Here is a 24,454-nt window from a genome sequence, read left to right as displayed (position 1 = left end):
CACTTAAGTAAGGGGGGGGTTGGAAAGAAGAAGGGAAGAAATATAATGTAGACAGGTACTAGACTGCAGTACTGAACAAATCTAGGCTGTAGGAGACAGTGAAGTAAAAATCACATAGAAGAGGAAGCAAGCTCAAGTTTTGTCCTGTGGCTTCAAGTTCTATTGCAAAGGCTGCAGGGCAGAATTTGGAAGTATTTAAGTTTGTGTTTCCTAAAGCTCTTGGTAAACACTTTCCAACAGCTGAGTTCTGCTGCCCTCTGAAAACAGTCTGATGAAGGGCAAAATGTGTATGCTTTCAGTTGGAGTAGTGCATTTTAATGTGGTGTGTTTGGTGAGGCAAAATAAATAGATATGCTTGCTGTTTTTCTGCCTGGTTTCTCCCAACCTTACTTGATTTGTTTCCTGCTGAACGTAACTGTTAATGATGTTGTTGCCCTATGTCTTTCAAGTATATGCATACTGCAGGGTAAGTTAAGTAAGTTAAAAGCCATGTGTTTCGTTTTTGTAATAGAAGAAGTGAGCTTTGGCCTTCCTACTGGTTTTACTGCTTTCCATAGTATGAAATGATGGGAAGTGTTTGTCTTCCAGCTATTCAGTCTGCTCTGTATCCTCAAACTATCCGACAGCTTGAGCAGAGGATCCAAACCCCTCTCAGGAGTGACTTGCTGTACAAGCACTGACTGTCCTACATGGCTGATCTCAGATGCAGAAGGGCTAATTGGCTGGAGATGGCATCCTTCAGCTGCTTCCACAAGGCTTGCTCATAGTTGGTCTTTCAAACATAATTATGGTGGCAATAATTTCATTACTCTGCATGGGTGTTTTTTCAATAGAAGTAACACTGATTTGTGAAGGGAGGAAAAAAGCTCAGCTCATTCAAGTTCTCTACCCACTAACCTTTCACTCAATAGTTTTCTACTAGTGAAAGCAGCCTAATCCTGAAACAGTCTGTTTTTACTAGTTCAGACACACACGTTTGCATTGCCTGGTTTCCTTTGGGTTGTTCTACTTTATGTCAACAGCTGAAAAAACTGTTTTATTTCCATACGATTGGGTTGTTTTGTAGGAGGAAACAAGATGACTTCCAGCAGCAAAAAGCAGCTCAAGCCTTGTGCCTCAGGGCTGACTGACTTGTCTGTGTGAAGTTCTACCGAGGTGGTAGATATGCTGGTATGAGTGATGAGCCTGCTGTGCTGACACTGAAGTTCTGTTAGGTGCAGTGCAGCTGGCTGTGGTTGAGAGTTACAGCCAAGACTTGCAGTCCTGGGGCCATTTCGAGTAGTGCTGATATTTTTTACAACCTGTCCTATGAGTTCTGTTTTAGTTTCAATACCAACTTTAGCACGTAGCCTGCTGGGAGCATCGTTACCTGTAGTGATAGCTGCTGACTTTGTCTTAAGAAAGATAAGATCTTGAAAATCTTAGAGCAAATCCTATTACATCTTTTTGTAAGAAAAAGATTTAGTAATCAAACTGGTAGATCTTGAAATATAACCATCAGAGCATAGTAAATTTCACAGCTTCTCTTGTCCCACCGACTGCTTTCAACAGGAGCTCTTTGCAGTGACTCCTCCAGGCCCGTCCCCATTCACCTGTGCTATCTGCCTGCTGCAAGCAGTGCACTTTGAAGCCAGTTGGAGATGGCTGATTTCCTAACCTTGCATCACTCCTCTATGTGTGGAAGTGCATCTCATGGTTATTCAGATGCTTTCAGCAGGAACAGGTCAGTAAACTTTCATCCCAGGGCTCTGAAGGACTGAGGCTGTCAGTAGGTATCCTGATGTGTTCTAGCACAGGGTCAGTCACCACTGCAGTTCTCAGGCATTCCTTCTGGATTGGATTTGTGGGATGCAGTTTTGTAGGTGATGGTTGTCTTAAATTTTTACGAAAAGGAATTTCTGTGGCTGAAGAGGAATTTGATTTCCAGCTGAGACTGGAATGTTCTAACCTGGTAGAGTCCCTCCTTGTGTATGCCACTTATCCCACTACAAGATTGCAAGGAATCAAGTGTATTTGAAGTAGCAGAGGGTCATCTTTTAGTGGGTACATGCATTTTACATTTATATATTCTGCAGTTTTTTCTGCTTGTTTTGTGATATGTTTGCTATAGTGATATTAAAGCAAGCTAAACATGGGCATTTAAAGCAGTGTAACCATATTCATTGACTTTGCTTTCTGAAATGGTTTGATCCTGTAGTGACTCTCAAGCCTGGTGCACATTAGTAATAGCAATATCCTGTTGATGTTCTGGGCCAGCTGGAGAAATGTCCTTCCAAAGCTCCATGTGTGCAGCTTGCAGCTTTTCTGCTCTTCAGGGGCTGTGCAGGAGCCCTGTGCAAAACTTAGATGGACACAAGGAATGGAGATCAGGTTGTGGCTGCACATGCAGTGTTGTGGTATGCATTCAGTGTCACAGTGTCACTGTTGTTAGGTCTTAGATCACAGTCCTCATGTTACTGTAGCTGTTCGGGTTTCTCAGTTGAAAGCATTTTAGGGTTTCCTGTTCCATAGCTTTTCCCATAGCTGAATGACTCTGTGACTTTGCCTGCTCCTTGCAGACTGATTTTAACTTACTTCAGCTTCCCTTGTTTCTGTCCCCTTTGCAGCAAAGTGTGTCCAAGGGCTTTAAGGACCTCCAGCACTCTTACAGAAACGCTGCTTACCTGTAAGTTCACGCTCTCTTGTGTAAAGCTCTGCAGCACCCCAGGGTTGGTGTCATTGCTGGGAACATTGCTGGTTGCCACCTTGCTGCCCAGTAGGTTTCAGCCAGGTTAGTGTTCATCGTGGCAGGGATTTCCTTCCCACTATGAGATTGTTTTGTTATGTCACCGTGCTCCCAAAATTTGCCTCTTCCTTTTAAACAAACCAAAAAAAAATCACTGAGTACCTCTATGAACCCCTGCAAAACCTGTACTGTAACGAATCTGTACAATTTGTATTGCTGTACAAAACTCCAATAAAAGCATTCAAACCTTCTAGGTTTTGTGTTCAAATAGAAGAATTTATTTTGTCTCCGTGGATGAACTGAGCAGGATAAGAACGGGAGGAAGCTTTTAAAGCACCACAGGGTTATGCAGGGTTAATCTTTGCAAATGTTACTTGGGCAGGTTTTTGTCGAGCTCCTGGAGCTCAGAGCTGTGAGCTTCCTTTCCACTGGGTGGTAGCAGCATGTATCTGTGGCTGTCAAAGAGCTGCTTTCGGTTTCGGCGTGGTGAGATCGGATTTGCAGTGGGGCGTGCAGTTGGGGCACGGTGGGAGGTGGCACTTCCCCTTTAGCAGAGGAAATGCTCCTACAATTGCAGCTTGGAGGAAAGCTGTTTCTTGTCCTTCACAAAAATGTGCTCACACTGCTTTAGCAGGACAGAACATTTCCACCAAGTTGTGACTTTCATTAAAGCTGCCATGAAAACTTGGCTGAACTCGTGGTTAGAATGAGGGACGTGCCTACTCTGGTCCCAGAGCTTCCTCCTCGAGGTGGATTTCATTTCAGTGCTGATCCCTCACAACGTTGATAGCTCTTTGCTCACAAAATTGAGCTTTGGGAAAGAGCTTGTAGAACTTTGCTCAGAATTTGCAGCACGGGGCATGTTTCTGCAGAATGAGGTTTGGATCATGCATTGTTTTCTAATCATTCTTTCCCCATTCAGTGTTAGTCATTAGCTCAAGCAGATGCAGCTTGTCTGTGATCAGAGCCCACCTTCATCGGAGCTGCTGGCAGCTGCCCTGAGGGCAATAGAATGGTAAGCTGGGGGAGGCTAAAAACTGCATTCCTACAGCCTCTGTGGGGCCCAAGGTCTGTCTGTAGCTGATGAGCTACGTATGAAAAAGGAGAAGAAAGAAGAGGGTTTGGTTGAGTTGGTGAAGTGGACTGAAGGTAAGCGTTAGGTGTTTGCTCACAAGAGGGAAGCTGAAATGGTTAAGCTTTGGAAAAGGTCAGAGAAAGATGGAGCTGGAGTGTGGCATTTCATGTAATTCATTGCACTGGATGAAGGGAATGGAAGCCGGCTGCTGTGTTAGGTCAGGAAGGGCATAGAAATGGGCATGAGAGCAGCATTGCAAAAGGACTGATGTCTTTGGAGGGCATCTCCCTGCTCAGAGCTGCTGTATTGAGGTTGGGAAGACACTGCTGCTCTGAATGGTTGCTTTGCTGTCCTTTGTGCTGCTCTTTGAGCACGGGGCAGCTTCCATCTGCTCTACTGCAGCTGAGCAGTCGTTCCACAAAGCCTAACACAGGGCCTTTGCTGCAGCCCATGGTAATTTGGGGGTGTCCACACTGCAGCAGTCAGCTCTGAAGTTGTGAGACAGGTCAGGGGGCGGTAGGTGGGTAAACAGGACGTTTTTAGCATTGACTGTTCCTAATAAAACTTCTGATCTGCAAAGGAGGAACTGTAATCACCTCCAGCATGTTCAGAGCAATGTTTCTGCTATAAGCAATGGGGTTTTTTTATACTTATTGTCAGCTTATGTTCAAACAGAGAAAGAGCTGCTCGTAAGTTGCCTCATAGCAGAGGGCTCTGCTGGAAATGTCCGTTGTGTGGCAACTGCCCTGGCAGCAGAAGTGCACTTCCCATTACATCACACCCCTTGCACAGCTGTAAGCCAAACAAACGATCCAGTGCTGAGCCTTGCTCTCCTGCTCTCTGCTCCAGTGCTGGTTTTGAGGCAGCTCTCCGTGCCTGGATTTCTTCTGGGAGCTGTTCTGGGTGGCACACGCAATTATTTTTGCACCTCTGTCGTGAATCAGAATGAAGTGCAAGCATCACTGCATAGGCTGGTGCAGCAGCCAGCTATCTTGACAAGGCAAGGTTTCCTCTGAAAGCCTGATAACAAAGTTTCCCGTCCCAGACGTGCAGATACAGATGATTTACAAAACAGATGATTATTTTATCATTCTCATGATAGAAGAGTTACCATCCGGGTAGGAGCGAGCTGGATGCAGCTCACGGGTTGCAGCATCATGCCAGCTAACCTCAATACATTTCCCTGTACTGAATCATTTGTGTGTGTGGAGGGTCTGGTGCAGCTGCACTGTTCTGTTAGCAGTTGTAGGACGTGTGCTGTGCTGGCTGTTACACTCTGGTGACTATAAATAACGGGGCTGCTGTGTGTCCTATTCTTAGAGCAGGATACTCATCTCCTGTGCTGAGACAGGGCTTGGAGCCAATAGAGTTATCTATGAACCTCATTCATAAGCCCTCCTTATTAGTTTCAAGTGCAAAAAAAAAAAGAAAGGAAATAAAAGATCACAAGCTACTGCTTTGGGTTGGCTTTTGCTTCTTTAGGAGTGCGATGGAATAATGCCAGCTGTGCCAGCTCTGCCATGTGCCAGAGACGTGGGTTTGTTCTTACTGCGTTGGATGGGAATGGCTCTTGGTTGGCTCTCGGCTTGGCTGCTCGCTGTGATTTCCACCTCCTGGCTGCCCTTTCTGAGGCTCTGCCTTCCTCCTGCCCCAGTGACATCCAGCACAACAGCAGCGATCCCAAAGCGCTTTGCTGAGAGGTTATTGCTGGCATGGGACATTTTGGGGACATCAGCCCAACGTGGCCTTTGAGGGCTCCAGCACAATGCGTGGCCGTTGCCGCGCAATCTTTGCTATCGGAGCCTCTTCCTCTGCCTGCAGCCCATAAAAACGAACTGCTTCTGCTTCTGCGGGAGCTGAGCTCGTGCGAACCGGAGAGGGGCTGACCGGCGGATGTTGGGGTTAATGATTCAGATGGGGGAAGGAAACCAGCAGCTGGCTAACGATCCCCGGAGGAGCCATCTCCAGCGCCCACACGAGGAGATGGGACAGAAGAGGACGGCCAGCTGAGGCTGTGGGTAAGGTGGGCCGGGCTGAGCGTGGCGTGGGGTCCTGCGGAGGCACGGGGACGGGCAGGTTTTTCCCCCCACGGTGGCTGTGAGCTCACAGATCCCGGACTGGATCTCGGTGGCTGCTTTGATGAGGGTTCGAGGTCATCCCTGCAAACTCTTTCTGAAGAGCTCCGTGCTGGATGCTGCTCTGCTGCTCACATCCATCGTCTGCTGAGCTTCAAGGTATGGAAATCACCAAATGCGCCTCCTCAGCAGCACTGAGACCCCTCTGGAAGCAAAGATGAGACTGCAGTCTGGCTTGTCTGTCCTACAGCATTATTTTCTGTACCTCCTGACCCCATCTGCACATGGCAGCATGGCTTTTTTTTTTTTTTTTTTATTATACTTTTCTGCATTTTCTTCTCAGAAATCGAGTGTATTTTGGGGTCCTTCTGTGCTGAGCTGCCCTCACCCCCGCTTTTGGCTCCTGCTTCTGGGACTGCTGTGCTTTCCATTCCAAAACCCAATCGTTGGCTGCTCCCATTGGGTTTTCCTTCTGGTTCGGGACTTAATGGCTTCTTAATGAACGTGTGAGCTTCTTACTTGGCTGTGTTTGGGGTCACCAATGTGAGTGAGAAAGAAGAGCCGTGTCTTTGCATTGTTTTTCTCCCGTGATCGATGTTCAGGGCAACACGGGCAGCAAAACCAGGGATAATTATGGGATAATCTTGTGCTGGCTCACGTTCATTGGGGTTCATTGGAGCTTTGGAGTAGATGAGGTTACTTGTGACACAGGAGCACCTACCTACATACAAGTTGCTTATATCCTCACTTCCTATTCTGGCATCCCCCCATGTGGAAGAGCAGTGCGTGGCTTCAGTGCTGCCCAAGACAAGGGAAGCTGGGAGCAATTACAGGATATTTCCATGGAATACATCCTCGTGCTGTGAGCAGGATTGTGTGCTCTGTTTTCCAGCTGAGATGTTTGTGCAACTGAATTGCCCCAAATGCTCATCTCTGGGGGAGTTCACGTATGGATTCCAGTTGTCCCTCTTGTCCTATGTTCTACTGAGCTGCGTCTTCTGGTGTAAAACAAAGCACGTTCTGCTTGAATAGCTGCACAAAAGCAGACTGTATCTCTACCACAGCAGCTTTCCTGAGATAATTTAAGCTGGTGTCAAATGTGGTAGGAGATGGGGCCTCTGCACAGAGCTTGTCTGAAGGCCCAGCGCTGTCACTGCTGTGCTCCCAACCACAGGATCTCCCTTTGGTCGGAGATTTCCATTTCTAAACGGCTTCTGTGGAAATCTGTGCAACGGAGGCAGGCAGAAAATTGTGTTTCTTTTCTTAGAAATGTTAGAGGCTGAGACAAGTGGAATATTGCATCTGTTCCATAAGCCCATGTGCTACATTTCGTACAGCAAGTTTTTAAAATAAGCTCTCCTCTTTTTTGGGTTTTACACCAGTGACTCACCCAATCAACCTGAACGAGCCTCAATTTGTTGCAAATTGAAGGCCACAAAATTAACTTTCAGGAAGGGAGGGAATACTTTTGCCTTCCAGGGCATCCTGGCAGATGGATGCTTGTGTGCCCTCTGCTTCAGCAGCCTAAAAATGTGGGAGCTCTGAGCCCACTGCTGACCCCAGGTCTCCCTCCATAGCTGGTGCAGGCAGCCCTGCTGGGTGAAACCCTTCATTTAGGGCTGGAGAGACCAAGGAAAGTGTGTTCAGCCTTCCAGATGTTTTATTTCTATCCCAGCAGCAGTGGGTAAATGCCTCCTGCTTGTCGTAAAGGGCTCCACTGCCCTCTCCCATCAGTTCCTTTCTGACACAGATGTGAGTTTCCTTACCTTGGCACCCACGTGCTGGGTACCTGCTCCGTATTACCTTCCCCAGGGCTCCAGACATCCTCATCTGGGTGACATTTTTACTATTTTTTTAGTTAAATTTGTAAGGAATATGGAATTTTTGGGGAGGGAATTAAAGCTGCTTTACCCAAATGCTGAAGTGCTGGCTGCGAAACGTGGCACCGTCGGGCTCTTGAAATGACAGCAAACCTCATGAGGTTCACAAGGTGTTTTTGATACAGCAAAAATGAGATCTTGTATGTTATGAGAGGAGGTTTTGTAACAAAAAAAAAAAAAAAAAAAAAGATTTTAATTGCCTTGCATGCAAATAGTGTCCATCAGGCTGGTGTGGTGCTTATGATGGGGAACAGAAGCGTGATGCCCCATCAGACACAGATTACAGAGAGGGATTTGGGAAATACCCCTTTCTGCTGTTCGTGTCTGTAGAAATAAAGCCACATCTGGAAGGGAGATGCCCTGCAGTGGCACAAAGTAGGTCAGTGCTGTCCACATCTCTCAGCTTTGCACAGCTGAAAACAAACAACCCCAAAACCAAAACACCTCCAAAACTGCTTTTACTGGAGCAGCAGCAGCACAGCAACGCTTTGTGCCCCAGCCATCAGTACTGGTGTGGGGCCACAAACCTCCCACTGCTTGGGCTGGGGTCTGTGTGGTGCTGGGGTGCATGGCTGTGGCTGGCAGCTTGGGCAGGGAAATGTTATTTATTGCTTTATACGAGTGAAGGGAGAAGGTGCGAAGCAGGGCAGAGTCCAGCTGCTGTTTCTATCCGAAATACAGATGCACATTTGGGTTGTTTTTTTTGTTTGTTTGGGTATTTATTTTTGCCATGCTGATTATTGAACAAAAAATATGGTCACTGCTGTTTGTGTACGGCATGGAAGGGAGAGCAGGGCTGGTTCTGGGTGGAAATGACAGCAGTTTTCACCACTGTGTTCCAGGCTGGATGTGGCCGGGCCATGGCACAGCCAGAGCTGCTGTGGGCAGCCGCTGCACTGATGCTGCTTGGGATGGCTGTGAGTGCCTGCGTCAGGTGCCAGCTCTATGGTAAGGCTCTGCCATGGGACCCTGGCTTGCAACGGGTGGCTGCTTTGCTCCTGAGGTTTTCCCTCTGTGCAGGGTGTGCTGCTGGAGAAGAGGAGGCTCTGCGGAGGGCTGAGAGCGGCCTTTTGGTGTCTAAAGGGCTGCAAGGAAGGAGGGGACGGAATCTTTAGTAGGGTTTGTTGTGATTTAACAAGGGGAAATTGTTTCAGGCTAAAAGAGGGGAGATTTAGACTGAGTATAATGAAGAAGTCGTTTCCGATAAGGGTGGTGAAGGACTGTGCAAGCTGCCCAGAGAGTTGGTGGTGCCCATCCCTGTACATCCCCAAGGTCAGGCTTGGAGGGCTGTGAGCACTGCTGGGGCTGTGGGGTCCCTGTGCACTGCAGGCAGTGGGACCAGATGGCCTTTGGGGGTACCTTCCAACTCAAACAATTCTATGGTGGTTGAGAAGCCACAGGATGGGGCTGGTGGCCCCACGAGAAGTTTGAGGTTCTTCCCTTTCTTGTCTTGAATGTCTGTATCACGCTTTTGCATCAAGCTTTTTTTTTTTTTTTTTTCTTCTCTTTTCTTTCAGCTACAAAGCGAGGAAAGGACAGCAACCAGAGGAGTCAGTAAGTTCCTTTTGCTGTTGTGTTTTGCCCCAAAACCTGTCTGGGAGACAGAAGTCAGAGCTGGACCTGGTGCGTGCGCTGCACATCACTCAGCCAGGGCAGAGTAATGTCAAACAATAGCAAACGTCTGTGTACCATTATTAGGTATCTGTATTATAGGATATAACCATTAATAGGGATTTATATTATCGGATATACAGAATGCATTTATAAACACATCTGCACCCCAGCTCTGCTGCTGGCAGCGCGCGAGGCGATGCATCCCGATAAAGGGGAACACAATCATAAGGAATAATCCCAAATGAAGCAGTGACCACGAGGCCCGTGAGTCAGTAACCTGCTGGAAAAAGGAATGGAAAAGCAGAGAGGGCACAACCCTGCCAATCCCATGTGCTCCATCAGCAAAGCGCTGCCCGGTGCCGGTGGGGCCGCGCGGCAGAGCCCTACAGCTGCTGCACGAGCAGTGAAGGAAACACCACCATACACACACATACACCCCCTTATTTCCTTCGCTAACAGACAAACCACAGCTTAAATGATATTATGAACAGCAACAACGAAGTGTTTTTAACCCTTCATCAAGGAGCAAGCGTGGTATGAAGGAGGTCAGGCTGCCCAGCACGGGGCTCACGGTGCCATGTGTGAGGCCTCACCATGGCAGAGCACTCGCTTTGTCCTGTGTGGATGTGATGTTTTGGTGCACAAAGTGTCAGGGCAGGGTTTGTCACCCTGAGCTCATCTGCCCATGGGCCGCAAGCACACCTTGACCACAGAGGCCAGGAGGAGAGGCTGTGAGGAAGAGCATCCCCAGGGTCCCTGTGGGTCCACCTGCAGCCCTCACCCTGGTTTCCATGTTATACACCCCAAATTCAGCTGATGTGGTGCTTCTGTTTCTTCCAGGCTGGAACGCCCGCAGCGGTTTGAGGTGATTCGGTCCTATTCTGGTGAGTAGGACCCTATGGGGAAGGATGGTCCCAAAGCCACCTAGAAGGCACTTTTGATGCCTCTGGGGTGCTCCCACCAAAATCCATGCTTTCTTTGAGAATGAGTCACTAAAGCAACACCATGGGAGAGTCGGCGTGGGCTCTGGAAGGCTTCTGCTCATGCTGTGGGAGCGGGGCTGTGGGTGAGCGCAGTGACTCATCTGCCATCACCTCTCTCTGCTTCCTGCTTGCTGCACACTGACCTTTTGATTTCTGCTCTGGCCAGCGTGCTGTTGGGGTCTGCAGCAAATGTCACCATCCCCAGCCACCAAGGCTGCTCCCTGCCCTGCCCAAAACAGCCCCTAAAAGTCTTTGTTTCGAGCTGAGCCAAGCTTGCAACCCAGCAGTGCATCTTGCAATTGGTGCTGAGCATGCCAAAGGCTGCCAGACGGAGTGAATTTGGGGGAAAATAGGAAATAAGGCAGCAATTAGGTTTGTGGATCCCTCTGATGTACACACAGCGTGTTTCTCACTGCTCATTTCCCGTTTTGGCCCTGGTATGTGTTTGAGGAATAGTTTGGAAGATGTTTTGCAATGCTGGGGAGCCCACAGTGTTGGATGCTGTGCTCACTGCTGTCTCGTTTTGTTTTTGCTGTTAGCTGTGACCCGAAGGCCAGAACGGATCAAGGAACCCAAAAACTTGACAAGGTAGGTGGAAAGCACGAGGCACATCCTAGCTATAGAAGCACCCACTTCTCTGAACCTGAGAAATCCCCTCCTCCCCATCACCACACTCAAAAAACACCCCGCACTGATAACTGCTGCATGGCCATCCCCACCCCAAACTCATCCACTCCCATTGCTCAATGTGTTTCCCGTTGTCATCAGGCAGAGCTTTTCCTGCTGCTTGGTCAGAGTTGAGGTTTTAGCTCTCTTTTCCTTCAAGCCCCAGCCACAAAGAAAGCTCTTTCTTTCAGGAAAGCCCCCGAGGAACTCAGCACCTCCTGTCACGTTGGCTTTGGTGAGCATCAGCGGCTGCAGATCCGTGCGTAGTGATGGTGCAAAATCCATTTGCAAAACATGCGGGTGTTGCAACTCTTTCACTTTACGTAGCTGGGAGCTCCCACTGGTTGGGGGGAAAAACAGAAGCTCAGTGCCCACACCCTGAGCTGTGCTGTAAAAAAAAAAAGTTGGGTGGTGCAAAGGTTGTTGCAGCCGTGTCTGGGGCTTGTGGTGGTCTGCACAGCTGATGGGATCCTGAGGGTTACATGCAGGCTGCTTTGCTGCAGCTCACCAGTCTAACTTAGAGCAATAGGGGTGGACAACCTACAGCCCACCCCAACCATTCCCCATCTCTGTGCTGCTGGTGCTGGGTGTCCCCCAGCCCTCGTAGCCCTCTAACATGCCTGTGCTTTGTCCCAGAGAGCAGTTCTGAGCCCCGCTACCAGAACTTCCTGACAGGTATGTGCTGTGTGACAGCTCTGGGTGGCTTGTGATGGCCAAGTGATGGGAGCTGGCCTTGCAAGCTCTGACTCACTGCATTTAAGCTATGCTGAGCAGCTAAGAAGAGGGGACAGAATGCTTGCAGCAGCCCCTGGTTCCCTCCTGGAGCTGGCACCAGCCCAGTGAGTTATTGCTGCACGGAGCTGCACTCTGCTTCTCAAAATAGGGGATAATTCCAATCTCCCTGCTGTTTTGCAGGGCCTGTCCTGGTCTGCTCGGGGCTCCCAGCCCTGCTTAGTGCTGCCTCGGTGGCTTTGGGGCTTGCTGCCTGCAGGGCTGATCACTGTGCCTATGCTCAGGAGAATTGGGGTGTTTGGGGGTTGTTGCTGCAGTGTGGTGTGTTAATGGGAATCTCTTTGTTTGCAGAGGACTGCCTACATGGGGATGCTGCCTACGTGTAAGTGCTGTGGGTGCACTTTCCATCTCCTTTGTCACCGAGACAGCTCCTGTGTCACCCCACATAGGGCTGTGGCACTGCAGGCCCTTATCACCTCTGTGGGTGATGCTTTGTGGGGTCTGGAGGCCGTGCAGCTGCTGCCCCAGCCTACTGCTCTCCTTCAGGCTGGGTGCATTTGGGTGGCAGAGGCTGAGCGCAGCTTTCCTTCTATAGGGAGCCTATCCCACTGGATTACTACAGCCACAACAGGTTCTTCTCCCCACCCAATGGTAAGGTCTTCAGTGCTCTCCCTTCTCCAGCAGCCAGCACAGCATGCAAAGGGCAAACAGCTTCACTTGCAGGCAGCTGCCAAAAGCACAAAGCCCTGCAGATGCCGAGGCTCCCCTGGGTCACTCACATTTCCCTCGTTCCCCTTTTCTCTCTCTGCCAAAGATGAGGACTCACATTCCTACCAGAATGTTGTCATTAGAGATCCTTGCAGCTCTGAGCTGGGTAAGTGTGGTGCTGCTGTGTTTCGTACTGAGCCTTAATGAGGTTTAGCCTCAAAGGCCCAATTTTATCTCATTTACTGTTCAGCATCACCCGTCCAAACTCTTCTTACTTGTAGATGATGCAGAAGACTACGAGAACAGCACAGCAATAGAAGTCTGGAAGGTGCAGCAAGCAGAAGGTTTGTCCTCAGCAGCTGCTCATGGTGGGCAGGGTGCTGCTGTGCTGCACTGTGCTCAGGGCCATGCAGGCATCACCACATCTCGAGGTGTTTTTATCCCCAATAACTACAAGTATGCAGGGCAGCGTGCAAATCTCTGCCTTGGATGTTGCTGTGGTGGTGGCTGCTATCCCACCTGTGCACTCTCTAGAGCCCGGCTCACTGCTGGTGACGTATCTGTGAATTTGCTGTGACAGGGCACACTGTGTGTATGGTGGGAGTGTTTTAAGACCATCCCCATTGCTGATGGCTGCTTTCCATCCCTGTTAGCCACGCTGTACGCAGAGAGCAAGGATGAGGAGCCAGACTACGTCAACACAGACCCAAGGATAGGTGCCGTCCTGCCACCAAAGTGAAGGTAATGGGAGCAAATATTTGACACACTTGTTGAAGGCAAGGATTGTGTTTTTTTCTTGGGGAACTTGCAGTAGCACAGAACTACTTCAGATCAACTCCGAGCCACGCACTGCAGGCAGAGCCCCAAACCCTTCTGGTTTGCAGCACAGAGGCAGAGCTCAGCAGGGGACACCTGGAGCCCTGCTCCTGCTGCATGCTTTGCTCTGCTCTCAGCAGCAAGCTGCTGGCTGCTGATACTGAGCTCCTGCAGACAGCCAAAAGTTAAAGCACCTGCAGAGAGCTGCAGGAAAAACTTCACACTGTGCTCATACGTACATCTGTGGTGTGTCTACATGCTGGTCACCCTGCTTCAACCAGAGCCTGGCTGGGGGAGGGACTGGGACCAGTTCCACTCCCCTCATGGTTTTGCTCTCTGAGAGCCTGCAGGAGCCCTGTGCAGCTCCAGCCTTTGGGATTTACCAGCACAAACTGAGCAGGCTCCTGCTGCTCACCACCGACCAGGGGTGGGCAGGCTCCTTGATGGGATCTTTCTGAAGCCATACAGAACATTTCAGGTTTGCCCCCAGCATCCAAAGCACAGCCACCCCGCTCTCCTCATTGCAGTACTTGGTTCAAACTTGAGCAGTATCTGGAGGGAGGGAGGCCAGGTCACCCTTGAACTAAATGCAAAGGGCTGCAGCACTCACTTCTATGGGCAACCCTGCATTTATTTCTCTTCCACGAGAAATGTCAGGGATTACATTTGTGTGTTAATTACAGCATGTTCTGCCTGCTTTTTGCTTATCTCCCTGCTGTTTGCAGGAGTTACAAGACTCACTGCTTCCCCCCTCTGATTTCAAGTGTTCTGCATGAAGTCTGAAGAAGCCCTTTGCCGAGCTGCACAAGTCCACCCAGCCAGCACGTACACCAGGAAAGAGGCATTCTCCATCCCTCAGTCACATCTTTTCCCCAAATTGTGCCCAAGATCACACGGGACAGGTGTTGCTGAAAGGAAGAGATGCTCTGCTTGAAGCCCTGACATCCAACAGCAATCATGCAACCGGAGGAAGAGCTCTGCTCAGGAGCAAAGCCTGCCCAGCAGCAGCACCCATGGACACACTGTGAGCTCCTGGTCCTGTTTCCCCTCCAGGCCTGCCTGCTGGAGGGAGCACGGCTGCTCTGTGCAATGCTGTCTCCTGCCAAGCGTGAAATGATTCTTTAAATTGCCGAGCGGCAGTGAAGCCAACTACTTAATTTGTCAGGCTGACTCATGCACGGCGGTATTCAAAGGCAGGGATTAGGTTTTGATTTAGTTCCTACGCTCTCCTCCAGAAGCTGTTTCCTACAGGAGAGGAACTGGCAAGGCAGAGGTTGCTTTTACAGCAGCAGCACTTCTCTGGAGCTCAATGAGATACCAGACTGTTACAAAAGCTAAGGACTAAAGAGGATTAAGCCCTCATCTGCAGCTTGTAATTCACAGTGTCTGTGGCAGTTCTCCTCGTGTTTCCTCATCTGCTTTATAACTATACAAAGACACTGCAAGGACTGATGAGGTTTGATCCACAGCTCTCAGCCTCACAAACTGCAGCGCTGTTTGAGATTTGGAATATCAGTCCTGAAATGTAACCCTTGTCTCTTGGGCCCTCGTGCACTTATTTATTAAAATTGAAAAGCCCTCAAAGAAAATCCAGGTTTTTCTATCGTGGTTGGCTGCAATGTGCGTGTTGTTTCTGTGATCGAGTGACACAGGCTGACGTGGGAGCACATGCAGAAGTGACCCAGGGTGACGTGTGGGATCCTGCTGGGAGAAAACATCGCTCCGTGCAGCCTTATTTCTCAGAACTGTCTCAGAACTGCACTTCAAGAAGGGACACAGCCCACAGCACACATCTCCAGGGCTGGTCAGAACGAGCAGAGAAGTGGAGGTAAGGGTGAGAGCCCTGGAGTGGGAGAAGAGGATGTCAGGTGCTTCCTGCTGTATGTGCTCAGCTCTATTTTCAGCAGAATTGCTGAGAGTGTGGGGCCACTCTTTGCGTAGCTGCAGCAGCAGGTGGGTTGGTGTTTGGCTTGGGAAATGTACTTGTAGCTGCTACAAATGCATGCATTCCTGCTCCCACGGGACTCTAGGAATACAGAATGCAGTGCATGATGTGCCCATGCAGCTACAGCAGCCTGCCTTTCTGCCTGCCCCAACCCTTCCCTTCAGCTTTTGCTCACACTCTGGTTTCTGATGTTTAAATGCTGAAACTTTGCACAAGTAGGGGACACAACCTCACAAACAGACGTGCTGGCTCTGCACAGGCTCATGGACAGCCAGGGAAATGAGGAGATGCCTTTGCTACTGAAACAGAGCACCTGGCCCATGAAATTGCTATTGCTGGTGACTTCTCTGAAGAAGCTCTCACGTTTCACCAATTGCTGCAGATCACAGATTTTTCAGGATCTGCTAGAGGAAAAGGGTGAGCTGCATTCTCAGTGATGTGCCATGATGCTGCTCCCACTTGTGGTTCATCTCGTTACCAGAGGGAGACATTAAATGCTTGGGAATGATTAGCAGCAGTTAAAAGATTCTTGGCGTGCAGTGGTAGATTCAAAGACCTCCTGGGATGTTCCATCCAATAGGTGAGTGTGCTGCCAAAAGATTAAAATGCAAGATTTACTGCTCTCTTTGCTAAGCAGGGAGGGGGATTAGAGCAATTACATTTTCCTGCAATGAGTTTCCTTCATTGCCAGAATCTGAAAGCTGCAGAGTGTAAGCAGGCAGAGCAATAGATTTGGTGTACATTCCCTCACCTTAGTGGGAGTCCGAGCAAATTGCCCTCCTTCCAATTTCCAGAGCAGCCAGCTGCAGAGAGCAGCAAATCCTTCCTTAGGGTTGTAAAGCTCCTGAAGTGCTTTTCAGCCAGTGATCTCATTGTGCTGGAAGATATCCAGGCACTGCTGAGGGAAACTTCATTGATGTTTTCAGTCTTGTTCTGAAACGTGAGCTTTCTCTCTGCAGTGGGTGAGCACATACACGTGTTCACTGATTAACTGTCCTTTCAGAACTCATTTTCAGGTATGTAAGGATTTCAGGTGCTAAACCCAAACTGTCAGATCGTTGTGTTGCCTGAGAGTAATTCAGAGGGCGCTGACATCTCCCTTGGGTACACGTAGCTCTTTTTCCTCACATCAGGGAGACAGCCAAGTGAGCAATTTGCTTCCTGTTTTCAATGTAGAAGACACATTAGAAATGTAGTTTTGGCCTTGCCAGTCTGGCTAATGGAGCTGGGAAGCTTTACCTAGCTACCAGAAAGCAGCAGCTCTGCACTCACAGGGAGCAATCAGGTTTGGCACAAGAGGCTGATGGCCTCTCAGATTGATGCTGTTCCTCTTCTCAGTAAAGGTGAGTATAACTAAATCCCCCCAGTGCTGTGGAGTATTAACTTGTAAGTGAATTGGCTCCAAAGTGAAGCTGAAAGGCACCCAGCAAATATGCTGAAAAGAAAGCTGCTCATCAGACAGAAAGAGCACCTGTGATCCTCTGAGTTTATCACTCCTGCACTGGCACCACCAGAGCAAACTGCTTAGACAAGGGAATATTAGCCTACTGTCTAAATAATGTGCTTTATTTAAGCTCTTATGGACGAAAGCTGTGATGCTGTGTCTGTAATACAACACTGTAAGTCACATATTTAACAGTGTGCTAGTAGTGACAAATCACTGTCAGCAAATCAAACTTACCACAATTTGATTAATATCTAGCGAGAGGACAATGTACCTATGAGTACTGTATCCATAAGAGCTGTTTCCCTTATTTCAATCAGGAGCAAAATCAAAAGTGTCTCTGCTTTAACTAATCATCTTGATTTCCTTTGTCTTAGAGCTCTGTCAGAGGAGCTGCAGAAAGTCTTGAGGGTGCAATTTAGAATGCTATGCCTTTGCTGCTAAAACTCATCACCCCTGTGGCTGAATCAGAGAAATGAAGGGTGTAACCAGCTGTGGCTTCAGTGCAAGGGCTGGCCTCTGGGCTGATACTGCAAGTAAAGATCAGTTTGGCACTGAAACAACATGGTGTGGGCAACGGGATGCTGGGGTGAAGGGCAGGTACCAGTAAGTTGTACCTCTACCATGCTTTGTTCCACTGCTATAACCAGAATGTATTTAGTTACTTCAAGACAGCTCTGCTTAGAGATGCATATCTGATACCAGATGCAGAGGTGGTCACATTAAATTTATATTTGTTTTCACTCTGCATGTCACACTTTATTGCTCCTCTGAGCTCGCAAGGTGGTTTCCAAAACCAGGCAGAGAGGAAACCATGATGCTGTAGCTTTTTGGTACTCTGAAACTACTGTAAAATGACATTACTTAATCTGGACAATCGAGAAAAGAGAATGGAATGCAAATGCAGAGCACCCCTGAATTTATATATTTTTAAAATATTATAGATGTAATATCTGTAACAAGTAGCTATCAATGTCCTAAACAATTAGCTGGGACCATTAAGAAATATCTGCTGTTCTCCTGTACTTGTTTGGTGGAAATACCTTCCTTACCATCACACAAAAATAGCACCCAGAACGGCGCCTGCACAACATGCCTTAATTGTAACCTCATTAAGGTCTCTTTCTGTGCAAAAACTTTTCCTTCTTGGCTTCAGTGAGGCCACCTCTCATGATTAGTCAGGAGGTGTAATCATTAACAAAGGGATTAAAATTTTGTCTCTCCTGCTGTTAAGTCTTGGTATCGTTGCCATAGGCAGTTTTGTTGAGTGAAATAGATGTTATTGCTCCTCCTTCCTGAACTGCCAGTCCTCTCCTCTGCCCCAATCACACAACAGGTAAGAATACTTCAGTTAAAGTAGATTTTAAAGCTTTATTTGTCTAAATTTAAAAAAAAAAATGCAAGTTAATTTTACAATAGAACCTGGTTCTGGGATTTAGCAAAATCAGACTGACAGAATTCAGGACAAACACAGCTGCTGACCTCACACACCAGGCCTTCACCTTCCACAACACAGGTTTCAGCTCAGTCAGGTTTCTAACTTGCTGCAGGAGCTGCAGTCTTCTGACACAGCCTGGCAAGGAGTCCAGCCATTTGTAGCAGTGAGTTCACACCTTCTGCTATCTTCATATGTGTGTAGCCAATTTCCTGAGAAAAACAATGCCAAACCTTCTGTTTTGTCCTGCAGTTTTTATATGGTCTGACCAATGATGCCCCACTGTATCCCTTACTCCTAAGAAACTATCTTCAGAGTTGCTCAAACTTAAGAAAACCATTTTTGGCTATGGACTATTGCATTCTCATGTAGACTAATTAGAACAAGGTATTTTTTCTTAATTGAAGTCTGTATTTCCCCATTTTCTTTGTAAGTTGATCACTGAAGTGACATTTGGCACTTCCATGGGGTGTTAGACTTTGAACTTCAAGTGACTGCTCTTATTCACAAACTAATAATGCGGAGTAAGAAAGAAAGCAGTAATAACAAATACGATTTTTTTACACTAACAAACAGCAAACAGAAAACTCTGAGCTTGCCCTGTGATAAAAATCCCATCCTCTTTTTGTAACAGACAAAAAGACCCCATAAGTAACTAGTTTAATACTAACCTTGATAAATTCCAGCTTCAGATATTCTGGCATTTGAAAGGTTTTACACACACGGAAGATGTTGCCAATCACGTCTTCTGGAGAGTATCCAAGTCTCCACAGGTGGGCAAGAATCTGTGCAGGCAAGAACAATCCTACATTTATCTGCAAAACTTCTCATTTGAGTCAAGCATATTCATTTTTGAGGCAGGCATGTGCAACTGGTGAAACTACACGTGCTGTTTATCAAACAATTTAACATTGATTCTGTTTAGTGAGTAATTTCATTACTGCTTGGGTTGTTGTTTTGGGGTTTTTTTTTTGCTTGATGGGTTATTCATCTGAACAAAACTCCTGTAAGGAAGAGATTTTATTCAGCAATTCGTATGCATGGTTTTGCTCTTTTCAAAAAGAGCAAGTGGTGCACAATGAATTCTTCAAATCAAACAGACATTCTGCAGAGGAAAGGGGTGTCTGTACACAGAACACACCAAAACACACCAAAACCCACCTTGTATGCTTCATCAATATTTGCATTTATGCAGTGTTGTATCATTTCTTTCACAAGCAGAGGGTGAGGCTCGTCACATACCTGTATCAAACAATTATTACACTTCAAAATACTAGAACATCCCATAATTGAACTCCCAAGTGTTCTCATCAAGCTTTTATACAGTTTAAATATTGAATCAGAATGTCTTACAATACAGATTAATTACATTTTAAGCTGTATGACACTTTTGATAACATAACTATCCTACTGTGGTAGACTCGATAGCACTGCATGAGAGCACTCAAGTAATAGAATCAAAAGTTATCACTGTGCAATTTCCCAGCAGTTATGTGATTCATGTGCTTTGAAAGAGCAGGAAAAGCAGAAAGTCTTAGACATGCTGTTAGGGACTGCAAGCACTTCCTGCCTTTCAAAAGCCAGGCTTCTTTGACTAATGCTATCACTGCTACATCTATCATAGTGTCTGCAAAGGGGTAAAGCACTATCAGAGTCATGTATATTTGAAGAAAGGTCTCACACAGTTACGGTATTAAGACTTTTACCTGGGCTGTTTCACAGTACTACTAACCTTAAAGACATTTTCACTGTTTATGAAACCAAATCCAGAATATGTAGACTGTAAGTTGTTTAAGGCCTGCAAAAAGGAAAACAAAGACTTCAGTTATTTTGTGAAGTGCTCTGCTTCTGACTGCACCCCTTAGGATGAAATACACTTCTTGGGAAATGGCAACCAAATATGCAGTTTTCAAGTAGGCAACAGATTAAATGCATGCAGGCTTTGTTTTCCCCAACAAATTCAGTATCTGATTTCCGCCAATTCCCTTTTCAGGAGCTTTAAAACCTTGCAAAACCAAGCAGTTTAGTTATTCTTGTGCTGTATGTCACCTCCCCTTCGCTTTATATCCCCAGAGATGAATCCTTGAGAGCCACAACTCAAAGTTGCTTGAACAGAAGGCTTTGTTTCCCTGTCTTCCTTCTTTTACCTGTCTCATATCTCCTTGAGCTGTGAAGATAATGGCTTCTAATCCATCATCAGTATATGGTACATCCTCTTTTTCAACAATTTTCAGTAGCCTTGCAAGGATCTGTGAATCTGTCAGTTTGGTGTAACGCAGCACTGCACACCGAGACTGAATAGGCTCTGAGGACAGAGATGCATAATTAGCATTTCCCTCTTTTCTTAATAACAAACATAAAAACATTTCATTTGGGAAGAAAATATGTTAATTTCCAAGCTCTTAACTACTCTTGATTTGTCACTTTAAGAACATGTAAAGCAGAGTGAAAATAACATCTGCTTAAGCACATGTAATTCATATAGTCCTTCATTTGAATCTAAGTGTGTTATATATATCAAGGACAACTTCTTTTGTTCTCCTGGTTTTCCTGGAATGTAGATGTTTATCATGCTACTTTAACTGCTAAAGAAGAACAGCCTGAAGCTCTACAATGTGTTCACCTACAGGCAAACTTCAAGATTGCGCTTCAGAAAGCAGGACAAGATGGGCTGAACAACACACCAAAAATCATAAGCTGTAGCAGAGCTGGATGCTGATTAAGCCTGAAGAAATCTGCTCTGCAGTCATGCACAGCACTTTTCATGAAAAAACAGCTGTTCGGAAGGTTTATCAGCTATGCAAGCGTGCTCTTCATCAGCTGTTTTAGAAAACATTAGATGTTTTGGTGGTTTGATTTTTCTGAAGTACCATGGCTTCTTGCAATGAGCAGGCTCCAAGTGGTTCTGAGTACTACTTTGGAGGCTACCCAGCAGCATGGGGAGCATATGACCAGAACATCCAGGGACTAACAGAGCTTTACCTATGATTTTATCAGAGGCATTGCATGCAAGTGCGAAGCGCGTTGTTTTGGAATAGATTTCCATTGTTCTTCTCAATGCTTGCTGTGCTCCATCTGTCATGCTGAAGAAGAAAAGGAGTTAGGACAGATTTTACCCTTCACTGACTTAAAGCTGCAGCCTAGTGACTATTTTTATACAAGCTTTAGAGTTTACTGATATCGGACAGCGCTTTGTAAATTACCTGGTATTTTTGATTGGCAAGCCTCAGATTTTGGCAGACATGAACAAGTCACCAGTCATAACCTCAGCCAGTTATTGAGTCCTCCATAAATTAACATGTAAAATCAAATCATCAGTGCTCTTAAGAGTACTGCTAAGAATACTACCATTTGTATGCAGGAGGAGAGTGTCCTATTTTTATCCAGTGAAATTAAGTGTCTATGTAAACTAGATTCTTTTCAAAGAAAAACAGCTAGTGAACTGGAAGATGGTAAGATTACATCAAACTAAATCCCAAAGTGCTTCACCCCAATATTGAGCATTTCCTTTGAGTCCACGATCACAACTTAGTATGAGGAATCTTGTAAGAGTACTGCTTCATACACGTTTCCTCTCAAATCATTTTTGATAGCCTGCTCAGAACATCTCATACTGTCCAAGATAGCAGGATAGATAGAAAATATTTCACATAGTAGCTGGGGTCAAGAAAAAAAACAATGTACCTGTCTGCTTCATCGAGGATGATGATTTTGTGCCGACCTTTTGGAAGTGTGACCTTTTGCTGAGCAAACATTTTGATTTTGTTTCTCACTACATCAATGCCTCTGGAACAATAATTGAAGTCATTTATGTTCAGTCGGGTGAAATTCCATCATGGCTTTCATTCAGCAGCCACAGTGGCTGGAGTGCTCCTGTGCTCCCCATTCTTGCACTGTTCATTTCCATTCAAAAGTAAGCAGTCAGCTGTGCCAGGACAATTACCGTGAAGCTGTGCTAGCACAACATGAATCCCTTCCTAGACAGAGTCCCAGCAAAGACTTACTTTTAAAAATAAAGGATTTTATTTTTTTGTTCTGTTTAGAAAATGCCTGTTATGCCATGATTTGTGGAAGAGCTATAGAACTAAACAGGCTGGTATAAACCACTGCATTCCTAACCCTCTATGAAATGTCCTCAGAACAGTGTCTGCTACAGAATTTGGGAAATATAATCAGCCTTTAGTGCCTGATTGCTGCAGAAAAGTCAGTGCCTTCTATATACCTGACATCCTTATCCTACAGTGTTATTCCCAATTGTCCTTACAGTCTTAAATTTCTATCGCTTCCCCTTTTTTTTCTTAAGCACTGAAGAGGTTCATTATAAATAACTCATTCACTTTTCATTAGGAGGATCTTCATGGATGCAGGAAACATAACCCTTTGAAGTAAATTTGAGAAGACAGTACTATTATCTATTCTGCACTCCATCTGCTTATATTTTTTTACATGGCAGTTCCTGTCGAGTTTATAAAACATCAAGTGATAATATCTACAGTGCTAGCTGGACACCAAAAATTGCCCAATTTTGAGTTGGAAAAACTACAGTAAAGTAGTAGGGGCCTTACTGTAACGTTATCAAGTTGGCCTGAGTTCAACTAAAAATAAAAATGAATATTTGCTTCTTCATTAAGCTTGACAAGGCTTATTCCTTCTCACCTGTCATTTGAGGCATTCAGCTCCAAAACAGCATCCTTTAATGCAGGGCCAAGCAGAGCACGAGCCAAGCAGAGAATGCTGGTGGTTTTTCCCGTTCCAGGGGGACCCTGGAAATACAATTGCTGATGAGTGCAATGCCATTTCCTCACCTGTACTCTCTGCAATGCTCCCCACTGATGAAAAACAGCTGCAATCACAGCTAGAAGTGACCCGAGCTCAGGATCCTCCTTCCAGCAGCAGAGAAGCACAAGACATGCTTCAATAGGAACCCAAAGGCTGAGTTAGTTTTCAGTATTTCAGTAACAGAAGGTTGTTTCCTTGCTGTGTTTTTTGCTGAAGGTACTGCTCTGTAACCATAACATCTCTTTCAGTGGTACCACAGTGCAAATCTAACTGGTCGTGCCTGGATCTCTGCACTGGGACAGACACAGCAAAATGCCACAGCAATACTCACCGCAATGATAATATTTGGGACGTTCCCTTCTTTTGCAAAGACCTAAGAAAGAGCAACAACAACAAAACACCTATGTAAGAAAACAGTGGGAACAAAGTTTCCAATTCTATTCCATTTTAACCTTGAGAAAGAGCTGCCATTTCTCTTCTTCTCTCCTGCTTTCATTATTTTTTTTTTTTTTTAGCCTTGCTGCTTTTTTATGGTTAAAAGCCAGTCCCCAAATTACTAAAAGTTACAACTTTTAAGCTGCATTTAAGCTGGAGCCAATTTGCACAGCACCCCAAGTACAGAAGGCACATTTATTTTTGAGCACTGATCACACTTGTCCTAAAACTTGTAACTTCTGAAGAAAATCAGAAAGTTTCGTGTCCAAATGTCCACAGACAGACGTGGAAACGTGGAAGTGCTGTTTCTGCTCTGGGGATGGATGCAAAATGGCATTTTTTTTTTCTCTCATGAACAAACAAGCAGCCACACACCTCCAGCCTGCTCACTGTGTCTTCGTTTCCAACCACTTCGCATAGTTTCAGAGGTCTGTATTTTTCCACCCTGCAGAAATAAAACCCAAACACTGAGGCACGTCTAACGGAACTTTAACAGTGCCCTACGCTGCTGGGAGATTAAGATTACACGAGGCATTAAGACAACATAGGACAAAGATAACACGAGGTGTCTTTGACGCAAACGCTGCGGGGATGCCAAGAGCAGCAATTCGCAGCACTAATTGTCTGAAAGTTACTTTATTTTCGCCACTTTAAAGGAAAAGGTGGAACCCCGCGCGCAGCCCTCAGAGCGCGCAGCCGCCTTCCCGCCAACTGCTCGCCCCGCCCCCTCACTCACGCCATAGGCCGCGCTACGCCCCGCCCCCCGCTTTCTCCATAGGCTACACCACGCCGAGCCCCGCCCCCCGCCGCGCTCCGCACCAATGGCCGCGCCGCTCGGCCTTTCTTCCCGCCCCCCAGCTCCATTTCCCTCAGCACCGCGCGGCCGCCCGCGCTCTCCCCTGAGGAAGCGCTCCGGCCCGCATGTCTCACCAGGGCAGCTCGTAATGGCCGCCGGCAGCAGGGGCGGACCCAAGCGTGTCGGCTGGGCCCCGCTTCTCAGCAGCCGCGGGCCCGGCCTTCTCGTCCTCCATGACCTCCGCCACTTCTTCCTCCTCCATCGCGGCGGCTGCGCGCCCGGCCCCGTTTTCCCGCCGCCTCCGCGAGGGGCGGCCGCGCTGTGGGCCCGCCTCGTGGGGCGGGGG

General features: G+C 47.0%; 2 protein-coding genes across 9 annotated transcripts; one reads left to right on the top strand and one right to left on the bottom strand.

The window, feature by feature from the left end:
• Positions 1-5,240: 5,240 nt before the first annotated feature.
• Positions 5,241-17,406, top strand: LAT2 (linker for activation of T cells family member 2). 8 transcript variants are annotated; one of them, XM_090122261.1, is made up of 13 exons: positions 5,244-5,818; positions 8,598-8,703; positions 9,273-9,309; positions 10,210-10,253; positions 10,892-10,940; positions 11,210-11,253; positions 11,655-11,693; positions 12,102-12,132; positions 12,346-12,401; positions 12,565-12,624; positions 12,740-13,009; positions 13,112-13,199; positions 14,000-17,406. In XM_090122261.1, exons 2-12 carry the CDS (start codon positions 8,616-8,618, stop codon positions 13,195-13,197), a joined length of 804 nt encoding a protein of 267 aa, XP_089978387.1. In that variant the 5' UTR covers positions 5,244-5,818; positions 8,598-8,615; the 3' UTR covers positions 13,198-13,199; positions 14,000-17,406. The 8 variants fall into 8 exon arrangements, 7 of the variants coding, with proteins under 7 accessions (XP_031447753.2, XP_089978387.1, XP_031447751.2 ...); XR_016459179.1 differs by having other exon boundaries at positions 5,245-8,703; positions 14,000-15,102; positions 15,479-17,406; XM_031591891.2 differs by having other exon boundaries at positions 5,245-5,818; positions 5,910-8,703.
• Positions 17,407-18,013: 607 nt separating this feature from the next.
• RFC2 (replication factor C subunit 2) lies at positions 18,014-24,443 on the bottom strand. The gene is made up of 11 exons (XM_031591890.2): positions 24,243-24,443; positions 23,688-23,757; positions 23,209-23,250; positions 22,755-22,861; positions 21,783-21,884; positions 21,081-21,181; positions 20,246-20,403; positions 19,831-19,896; positions 19,260-19,340; positions 18,770-18,883; positions 18,014-18,310 (listed from the first exon to the last, which is right to left on the bottom strand). Exons 1-11 carry the CDS (start codon positions 24,368-24,370, stop codon positions 18,200-18,202), a joined length of 1,080 nt encoding a protein of 359 aa, XP_031447750.1. The 5' UTR covers positions 24,371-24,443; the 3' UTR covers positions 18,014-18,199.
• Positions 24,444-24,454: the final 11 nt, after the last annotated feature.

Source organism: Phasianus colchicus, chromosome 21, assembly GCF_987193195.1.
Source record: "Phasianus colchicus chromosome 21, bPhaCol1.hap1.1, whole genome shotgun sequence".
In the NCBI taxonomy this organism is placed as follows: Eukaryota; Metazoa; Chordata; class Aves; order Galliformes; family Phasianidae; genus Phasianus; species Phasianus colchicus.
This window is presented reverse-complemented; position numbering and strand designations above follow the sequence as displayed.